Source organism: Nannospalax galili, unplaced genomic scaffold, assembly GCF_000622305.1.
Source record: "Nannospalax galili isolate Female #2095 unplaced genomic scaffold, S.galili_v1.0 scaffold955, whole genome shotgun sequence".
NCBI classification, from domain to species: domain Eukaryota; kingdom Metazoa; phylum Chordata; class Mammalia; order Rodentia; family Spalacidae; genus Nannospalax; species Nannospalax galili.
In genome coordinates, this window is record NW_008336901.1 from 241,911 (window position 1) to 252,663 (window position 10,753).

Below are 10,753 nucleotides of genomic sequence, written 5' to 3' on the forward strand. Positions count from 1 at the left end.
TGACCCGTGCCTGATTTTTGGCTATTGACCATTTGCCAGTCATTCTTACTTCTAATTTTTACTTTAAATGAGCTAGGCTATGCGCCTACAGAATTATTTTGGGGGAGAAATTTCTTCATAATTTTGATGTAATGTGTTACCAAACTAATGTTAATTTTTGTAGTATAATGTTAATTGTGAACAATTTTTATTGACGTCTGAAATTGGAAATATGAAATTTATATTTTATTTGTATGGACAGTCATCTTATATTCTTATTTTATTTCTGTAAGCACAGAATGATTTGAAGGTTTGCTGTTGTTGAAAATAAAATTATGCCATTGAAGTACAGTGCTTGCTTCTTGTTTGTAGGCTAGTAAAGATCTTCTTCTGGCTTTTTCACGAGATTTCCTAAGTGGTGAAGGTGACCTTTCCCGTCACCTTAGTGTATTGGGATTACCTGTGAGCCACGTTCAGACACCACTTGATGAGTTTGATTTTGCTGTTACTAATCTTGCTGTGGACTTGCAATGTGGAGTGCGCCTTGTGTAAGTATAAATTATAGATTTATTTTGCTTATTGGGACACCTGTACTTGTAATTTTTTCTTATTCTTTCTTGTAACAGAATAAGTTTTTCTATTTTTATTTCATTATTTATTTATTTGTTTATTTATTTATTTTTAGATAGAGTCTCCCTATAGTCCCAGCTGGCCTGGAATACACTCCAAACCAAGCTGGACTAGATCTCAAAGATATCCACCTGCCTCTATCTCCAATTGCTGTACTAAAGGCATGTGCCATCATACCCAGGTTGGAATAAATTTAGGATTTTAGAAAAAAGCTTGAGTTTTGTTTTTGAGAAAAACTGTGTATGCCCAGAAGTGGATAGGGTCTATGAAGGGAGATACTGATGCCTCAGAGTAAGAGTCCAGACAAAAACTAATTTAAATACCTAACACTTAAAAATAACACTCTATGCCTTCATTAATTCCTTACCAGTGGCTGGCTTTAATTATATTCATCTTATTTTATGCATGATAAAAACATCAATAATATAGATGATATTAGGTGTATATTTTAGGTATACAACAGAGTTTGAATTTCAAATATTTTCATAGTGATCTTCTGTATATGGAAGAGAGTAGCTATGGAAACTCATGAAGCAGGATTTTAGTTCTCATCTTATTTCTGTCATTACTTGCTAGCTACATAACCATAACAAATTATTTAACTTCTCTAAGCCTTGGTGATACCAACACCTAATAGTGGGATTTACTGTGATAACTAAAATACGGTGTGTGAGCTATGATGTGTAGAATACACCATATCTAATACGATTCCTCGTTTTTCCTCCCAAACTCCTCCCTTCTGCACCTTCTTCCTTTCTTCCTGCACAGGTCTATTAATTTTTTCATGTATCTTTTTTCTTTCTTTCTTTCTTTCTTATAATGTCTTTGTACATTATTTGTACAAGATTCTGAATTTAAGGTATCATCTTCATTTTATGTCTCATACTTCATATTTTCCCTTGAAGACTTGCTTGCTTTTTTATTACATTTCTTTCGTATAATGTATTTGTACCTTTAGACTTAAAATGAGAAATCTACTTACCAACTAAAACAGCGCAACTTTGAAATAGTTTTATGGATTTTTTTTTTTTTTACCTTGGTGTCCTTGAACTGTTGTGATTTCTGTAATAACTTTATTTAAGTGAACTTTCATGTATGCTTTTATGTAACAGTTTCATCTAAAAATTTCTTCACTGGTAGGCGAACCATGGAACTTCTCACACAGAACTGGAATCTGTCAAAGAAACTCCGGATTCCTGCGATAAGTCGTCTTCAAAAGATGCACAATGTTGATATTGTTCTTCAAATTCTTAAAGCACGAGGAATTCAATTAAGTGATGAGCATGGTAAAAACTGAATAGGAATAAAACTCACTGTCCTCGCTTAGCATTGATCTGCGCATGTATTGTGCTAATGGACGGTCTTTTCACTTGTAGGGAATACTATCCTGTCTAAGGATATTGTGGACAGGCACAGAGAAAAAACGCTTGGGTTGCTTTGGAAAATAGCATTTGCTTTCCAGGTATTGTGTATTCAGCATGCTTTTGTTTTTTTAATCAATTTTGAATAATGATTTATAAAATAATTTGTTTTGTATTTTATTTTGTTTTATTTATTTATTTGGTATGTTTTGGTTTTCTGAGACAAGGTCTCCTATAGTCCAAACTGGCCTGGAAGTCTCCATGTAGACCAGACTGGCCTTGATCTCACAGAGATCCACCTGCCTCTGCCTCCTGAGTGCTGGGATTAAAGGGATGTGCCACCAAGCCCAACTATAAAATTGTTTGTAATTAAGTGAAGACTAATGATAGTAACTAATTTGCTTTATGTTTTCCAATTTAATCTTTATTATACCATCTATAAATATAGATATATCCACATCCCTCATAAGAAAGCTGAAGCTAAAGTTCATATCACTGAAAAGAAATAGAGCTAAAATCAGAACCCAGGCTTATGTGGCCCTGAATTCTAAATTTTTAACCACTAAACATTTCTACCACTTCTGTGTAGACACTATTTGCCATTAAAAATGTAGAGGTTTTTGTACTAAAATATATTTTACGTATATTTCTGTGTGTGGTGTTTATATGCATACGTGCTTGTGTGTGTGTGTGTGCATGTGTGTATTTGTGCACATATATGTGCGTGTGGAGACCAGAGGTTGATGTTGAGAGTCTTCCTCCATCGCTGTCCACCTTATTTTTTAGACAAAGTCTCACTAAACCTAAGGCTCACTGATTTCGGCTAGATTGGCCACCAAGCATGTCCCCTGGATCACCTGTTTCCATTCCCTAGCACTGAGGTTCAGATGTGAGCTGCCATGCTCACGTTATATAGTGTCGGTGGTCTGAACCCTGGCCCTCGTGTTTGTATAGCAGATGTGTACCTGCTGAGCCATCTTGCCAAGCCCTTTTAGTTAGGTTTTTATCATTTCTGATTAAGCTATGTTTTTTTCTATATAATCCAGTTTCTCTTAGTAAAGGTTGTTATTTTAATTTCTGTGGGTTAAAAAGGAAATATGTAAAATATAATGCACTCAACCTCTTATGTTTCAGGTGGATATTTTCCTTAATTTAGATCAATTAAAGGAAGAAATTGACTTTCTAAAGCACACATACAGTATAAAAAAAGAAATGTCAGCACTATATTACCATGCTGCTACTACTAGGAAGAAAGACCAAAGGAATAGTGGGTGCTTTGAGCAGTATAGTCAAAGTGTAAAGTTGCTGATGGAATGGGTAAATGCTGTCTGTGCCTTCTATAATAAAAAGGTTAGTTTCTTTGTTTTTGCTTTAGCATAACATATTTAAAAAACCTTGACTAAATTATATCTGAAATAGCTTAACACATACACACACACACACACACAGACATATATATACATGTACATGTATTAGCAAACTTTTCACAAACTGAATAAATGTTTTAGCATGCCATAGTCTATGTAATGTATTATTTAATCTATCACTAACTATATAGTATGCAGTAATTTATGTTATCACTAAGAAAGATAAAACCATGTTAAATGGCAAAAATTGCATTTTTTTCTCTCCATCTAAATTTAAATACATATATGTGATTATATTTATACACACATTTGATGTGAAAGCAGAAGGAGGCTATTTGGAGGGAGGACATGTAACACTGATAGGGAGGAGGGATGACTACGAGGATGCTACAGTGATACATGTGTGAAATTTTGTACAAGACTTAAAAAAATTAAAGAAAAGCTTTTAATGGAAGTTATGTAAAATTGGAACCTGAAAGGAACCTGACCTTGTGATGTAGGTAAATGCAAGGAAATGTAGAATTCAGAAGGAAGTAGCAGGCTTGGTTTAGAGTCTTTATAATAGTAATTTGTTAGATTGATAATGTATTTCTGTTGGGATGTACTTTTTAAGTATAATACATGAAAAAAAATGTCCAAGACACATATATAAACTACTTGATAAAGAATATAAAACAGGAGCCACAACACAGATTTCCATGTTACTAAGAATATGGTGACTTGTTGCATTTCAAAGAAACTTCCTGAAATGCTGTCACATCCATAGGCTATTTTTTATGTTCTAAGGAAATCCTGGAGATCCAAAGATAGGGTTGTTATTAGTCATGAGTTCAGCAAGTCGCTGCAATTTATTTCTGATGTTGAAATCTGTAGCGGCTGCTCTTTGAGTTCTCACTGCAAGTGCTGAGGATTCACACTCTGCGGTGGCTGGACAGGAGATGCTCTGCCCTCTTGCTTCTGCTCTCCTGTTGTCATGGTCTGCTTAGTGCTGGGTCTCTTGCATTTTGGCTTTCTTGTTTAAAATGGTCATGCTGAAGCACCAAGCAGTGTTCCTAAGGGAAAACTAAAGTTTCAAGTGAACTCTGTTAAATGAACTTCATTTCAGCATACATCATAATGCTGTTCACCACGAGTTTAAAGTTACTTCATCACAGAAGCACATAAAACAAAGTTTTGTGGTTGATATAAATGTGGGGACCAGAGACTTAAATGATAACCTGATTTTTCCTGTCTGTTCATTTTTACCTAATTCAGTATTCATGAATAATGAGGGATGACTATCATTCTTAGTTTCCCAAAAACTGCCATGACAAATTACTGTATATTGGGTGACTTAACATAGGATTTATTTTTTGAACAGTTGTAGGATAGAAGTCTTAAAGCTTAATGACAGCCAGGCCATTCTCATTAAAGAGAAGGTGTGTGTCTACAGTGTCTCTTAAAGAGCAGGTGTGTCTCTTAAAGAACAGGTGTATGTCCACAGTCCTCAGTGGTCCTTGGCTTGTCCTTGGTCCAATCTTTATCTCTACCATCACGTAGTGTTCTGTTGGTGTTTCTGTGTGCCTCCTCTTCTTATTAGGATGCTAGTTATTGGATTAAAAACTCATTGTAATCATACTGTTTTCAAATAAAGTCATATTCTGAGGTTCTGGGAGAGAGACTGATATTTTGGGAGATACTTTCCAACCCAAGACAACAATACTGTAATCAGATCTTACTTTTGAAATAGTTATTTTTTTTAAGAACTAAGAATTTGGCTGTGACTATGGTATTACACTATGTGGCTACTAGAAACAATATAATTTCTAGCTTTAAGAAGAAAATAAAAGACTAAACAATATGTTTATAAATAGCTTAAGTAGAACTAATTGCTTTCTGCTCCCTCCAGGTGGAGAATTTTACAGTGTCTTTCTCAGATGGCCGTGTGCTGTGCTATCTGATCCATCACTACCACCCCTGCTATGTGCCATTTGATGCTATATGTCAGCGAACTACTCAGTCTGTGGCCTGCACACAGACTGGCTCGGTGGTATTAAATTCTTCATCTGAATCAGATGGTGGTTGTCTGAATCTGTCTCTCGAAGTATTTGATCATGGTTAGTCCCTTCTGTTTAAGAGTTGTGCTTTTCCATGCCTAATTTTTGGCCACAACCATCTGAACTTCTCTTTGTCTCTTGTGTGATAGAAAATACTCCAGAAGTATACAAAGAGCTTCTAGAAAATGAAAAGAAAAATTTTCATTTGGTGAGGTCTGCAGTTAAAGACCTTGGTGGGATACCTGCTATGATTCATCATTCAGATATGTCCAATACAATTCCAGATGAAAAGGTCAGTGGAAACTTCTTGGTAATAGCTCTTAATGAGTCCCACAGGGTGATAGCAAGTCATCCATTCTCTCCTGACCCTCTGCTTTCTTCATTTGTATTTCTTTATAGGTGGTTATTACCTATTTGTCATTTCTTTGTGCAAGGCTGTTGGATCTCCGTAAAGAAATAAGAGCTGCTCGACTTATACAGACAGCATGGAGGAAATATAAAGTAAAAAAAGACCTAAAATGCCATCAGGTAATTGTAGAAAATGAGAACAGTATTTCTTAGGATACCACCTTGATTGGGTTTTGATATGTTTTTCACTAATGGATAAAATTGAGATAAAATAATTGCAGGGTGCTTTTGAGATGCAGAGATACATATTCTAACTGCTGCCGCTTCCTTCATTCGCTGCCTCCAGCCTCTCTCTGTGCTTTCCCTTAGTCTACTGCAGAATGGAAGGAACTTACAGCTTTGCAAATTTGTGAAGAATAACAAGGTGTGCTTAAGCACCTCTTCCCTTTCAGCTTGAGTTCACCCTCTCCTCCAGACCTCAGAAATTGTCCAGTAGTGTTTTGAGGTGTGCTTTGTGCTGCTTGTGTTCTTCTAGTGCTGCCTGGAGTGAGCACTGAGTGTCTTATTTTACACTAATTCACAGGCTCATTGTATTTGTCATGAGTTTGCGCTCTTCCAGTTTATCCTTCTAACGTGTAAGTTACTGCTTTTGATTTCAATTGTTGATTTTTCAAGCTGTTTAATATGCAGTAATAGAGGTGTTCTTTACTGTCTTCGTCTGTGATCCCAGTTTTTACAAAAACTTGCACTAATACAAAATAAGATGGTTCTTTCCCCCTTTAATTCTGAAGGGAAAAAAATGTCATCTTTATTAAAATGTGAAAAATGGTCTCCTTAATCAAAATGAATAATTTTAATATTTTCGTCTTCCTATCCCATTCAGTAATACTGTACTAATTTACTTGGAAAAAAGTCAAACAAAATAAGTCAGCATTATCTAATGAAAATTTCTCATAGCTCTTTCAAAAATAGGTACTGCACAGTATTGTATCTCCATTTTGAATTGCATTTAATATTTAATTCTCAGCTGTGTAAAATAGCAACCATGTAGCAACTCTTATACATCATGTGTTTTCTTCTAGTATATCTGACTTAGAAACAATAATTGATATAATTTGCTCTTGGGCCACTCAAAGCCCTTGTAGCTACTTTTGGGAAATGGTGTCTTGCCAGTGTGTCACCACCAAGTGCCTTTGTTGCCTGCCCCTCAGTGTCTCAGAATCTGCCTCCTACCCACAGATCACCTAGTAGATGTCTGTGTTCTTTAAAGTATCCATAAGAACTCTTGTTTTCTTTTGAAAATTTTTATTTTCTCCTAGCCAGTCTTAAATATATATATCCTAATTGATATCTGTTTCTTTTTAAAAAATATTTTATTATTTTTTAATGTATTTGAGTGTATTGCCTGCATGTATTTAAGTGTACCTGTGTTATATCATGCCCACAGAGGTCAGACGAAGGCATCGGATCCCCTGGAACTAGTGTTACAGATGGTTGTTAACCACCATGTGGGTGCTGGGAAACCAAACCTGGGTCTTCTGCAAGAGCAGCCTGTGCCCTTAACCACTGAGCTATCTCTCCAGTTCCAACATCTGTTTCTTATCATTTGAAAATTCTTATTTTATTTTTTTAAGCTATGTGCTGATTCAGTTCCCTTTTCTGGATTTATTTGTTATGAAATCTCTCTGTGATATGGAGGGTGTATTAGTCAGGGTTCCTTAAAGAAACAGAACTGAGCCAATAAATGTAGAATGAAGGGAATTTAGTAAGCGGTCTTACATGTGAAGGTCCAGGTAGTCCAACGATGGCGATCTCACAGTGGAGAGGCCAAGAACCTAGTAGTTTCTCAGTCCGCATGGCCCAGTGTCCCAGCAGTCCTGATCTAGTGCTGAAAGCCTGGAAGATTCCTGGAGAGCATCTGGACTCCGGTCTACATTGCAAGCCCAAAGACTCTGGTTCCACTGTCAGTGAAAGAATGCCCAGAGGCAGCAGTAGAGATGAGCTTGCCAGCATAGTGACAGCAAACAGGCGGAAAGCAAATACCCCCTTCCTCCATGTCCTTTTATCTGGGCTGCTACCAGAAGCTGGGTCTTCTTGCTTTAAATAATCTGATCAAGAAAAGCCCTCACAAGAGTGCCCAGTACCTTGCTATTTGGTTGATTCCAGATTCAGTCAGTTGATGACCAAGATTAACCATTACAAAGTGCTAATGTAAAAGAAATTTCCATAGCTGGAAAAATCTGACCATAGTGACCCAATCTCACCACTGATTCTCTGCTTTCTCTTGGTGGCCACATTTCCACACACAGTGCTACTGACATCGACTTGTATCTCTTCTGGGAGCGTAATGTTGCATCCTCCCTGTGGATCCTCATATATATAAACATCTTGAGATAGCTTTTTCAGATTTTATATTTTGCTTTTATGCCATTATTATAATTAATATAAACTCCACTGAGAACGGTAGTCACTCTGGCTTTGTGGTAGCAAGCTAGTAGATAATTTCCTGGATCCCCTGATACATTCATTCATTTTTCTTATCTATAAGTAGACATAAATCCTATTTTTTGGTTGTTGTTTTAAAGGTTTCTTTTTTTTTCATTTTGTGTGTATGTATGTGTGTGTGTGTTTTATGTGCATGTGTGACTGCTGGTACCCACGGAGTCCAGAAGAGGGTGTTGGATCCCCTGGAGCTGGAGTTACAGGTGGTAATAACCTGTGCGATATAAGTGCTAGGAATCAAATTTTGGCCCTCAGCAAGAGCAGCAAGTGCTCTTAACTCCTGAGCCATATCTCCAGCCCTGACAAAAATTCTAAATTAAAGTAAATCATAGGATTTGGTCCATATGTAAGGCAAATAAAAGAAATGGGGCTGGAGAGATGGCTCGGAGGTTAAGGACACTGACTGTTCTTGCAGAACACCCAGGTTCGAATCCTACCACCCACATGGCAGCTGACAACTGTCCATAACTCCAGTCCCAAGGGATCCGACAGCCTCTTCTGACCTCCACGAGCATTGCACGACATAGGTGCACTCACCTACATGCAGGCAATACACACATACACATAAAATAAAAATAATAAATAAAATTTAAAAAAAGAAACAAGTAACTGGATGGTAACAGTGAGTACAGCATTCAAAATGATTCTGTGTCTGATTCAGAGAAGGGTCACTGATTGTAGGCATGGACAGTCATCATTAGCTTATGGAAGTTTTCTTTGCTAATTCTTTCATATTTGCCTCTTTGAATTTATTCTCTATTATTAGCTTCTTTAATGACAGATAAAGTGGGATTTAGTTTCTTGAAATAAAGTTGATCTTGCAATTGAAGTAATTTTCATTTCACATTAGTCTATTTTGTCTAAGATGCCTTTGGGATTTTTGTAATTTTGTTTTATTTGAGAGAGTCTTCACTGAGTAGCTCTGGCTGGCCTGGAACTCATTTTGTAGACTAGGCTGGCATCCAGCTCACAGAGAGCCGTCTGCTTCTGCCTCTGAGTGCTGCTGCCTCTGGTATTTTTAACTTTTGACCTAAATACTCATCTAGTTTATTTTTTTCCTCTTCATTGGAGTGGTCCGTAGTACCTGGTCCTTCCTGTTCCTTAGTATTTGTTTTAATCTTTTAAGTACCTTTTCCCTATGTTAGAGTAACAGCTTGATCTGTTTCATAGCTGAAGTCCCACACTGGCAGTCTTCACACAGACACCGTCCACTGGTGGTTATTGACTAATAATTGGCATGTGTGGAGCCCACCCTGGATGGTGGGCTGACCCAGACAGCAGCATAAAAGGTGGTCAGACATGCTGAATATTGTTCTTTCTACCAGAGGAAACAGCTCATATTCTAGTTTCTAACTCTGGTTAAGTACAGAGAGTCTAGCAAAGTGATCAAAGAAAAGTGTGGGGATGTCAAGCCAAAAGTCAGATCAAGTCCTGGCTATTGCCTGTAGACTGACAAGCTGTCTGACTTCTGCCTCAGTTAGCTCAGGTCATAAGTCTTATGTCTATTCATTTGTTCTTATGAAGTGTAAATGTATCATTTATGAAGTACTGGATGTGAAAGTTATTCATAAGCGTTCATTTTCAGAAGTAGAGCAAGTGGAGGTAAGGAGAGTGCTGGCCCCTCCTGTTCTGGGGCAAGTGGCTCCTGCTCACTCAGACACTGCACACCTCAGATACCAGTTCCCACAGTCTACTCTGGGTGCTCCTCTCTGTGGCTTAATGTCACTCTGTATCTGGGATGAAGGAAGAAGTATATGATTTTTCCTCTCTAGTCATTGGTTTGTTCAAATTGTAGCAAAGCAATACTATCTTACACTGCAAAGCAGTTTTTTGTTTTGTTTTGTTTCTTGCATGCTATTCCTGTCCTAAAGTCAAGCATGAATTCACTGGATCCACATCAGAACCATATCTTATTGTAATTCATCTTTTTCTTGTTTCCTGGGGATATGTGCTAGATCAAATATGTCTGCAGTCTTTCTCGTTTCTTAGGAATCCTTATTTGTCCATATAAATATAATCTATAAACCCAATTATTCACCCTTTTGACATGCCCCAAAGCATCTATATCCCCAAGAGGAGCATAAGTCTGGGGTAGGGAGGTTTATTTCTAGGCTAAATTATTAATTTGAGTAATGTTTAAAAGTTGATTATTTTACAAAGTGTAGCAATGTCTTAAAGTTACTGTTTAATTCAGATCTTCACTTTGCTTTTTTGTGCGTTTAAGGAAAGGGACAAAGCGGCAAGAGTTATTCAGTCAGCTGCTGTCAAGTTTCTAACCAGACGGCGATTGCAGAAAAAGGTTTATGCTGCACTGGTCATTCAAAAATATTGGCGAAGAATCTCAGCACAGAGAAAGTTAATAATGCTGAAAAAGGAAAAACTGGAAAAACTCCAGAATAAATCAGCATCACTTATTCAGGTATAGTATTCTGCAGTGATTTTTTTTTTTTTTTTTTTTTTTTTTTTTTTTTAAAAAAAAAAAAAAAAAAAAAGAGGACGATAAATCTTTCACTGTGATATATCAAAATAA

The 10,753-nt window shown here is 36.8% G+C and overlaps 1 protein-coding gene across 1 annotated transcript in view; it reads left to right on the forward strand.

Annotated features, from left to right (window-relative positions):
* Positions 1–10,753, forward strand: part of Aspm (abnormal spindle microtubule assembly) — a 47,203-nt gene that overhangs the window by 20,448 nt on the left and 16,002 nt on the right. The window contains exons 10-17 of the mRNA XM_029562794.1: positions 352–527; positions 1,750–1,895; positions 1,986–2,071; positions 3,105–3,320; positions 5,226–5,433; positions 5,523–5,665; positions 5,773–5,901; positions 10,448–10,642. Of these exons, the coding sequence (XP_029418654.1) occupies positions 352–527; positions 1,750–1,895; positions 1,986–2,071; positions 3,105–3,320; positions 5,226–5,433; positions 5,523–5,665; positions 5,773–5,901; positions 10,448–10,642 (1,299 nt within the window). The remainder of the gene's footprint in view (positions 1–351; positions 528–1,749; positions 1,896–1,985; positions 2,072–3,104; positions 3,321–5,225; positions 5,434–5,522; positions 5,666–5,772; positions 5,902–10,447; positions 10,643–10,753) is intronic.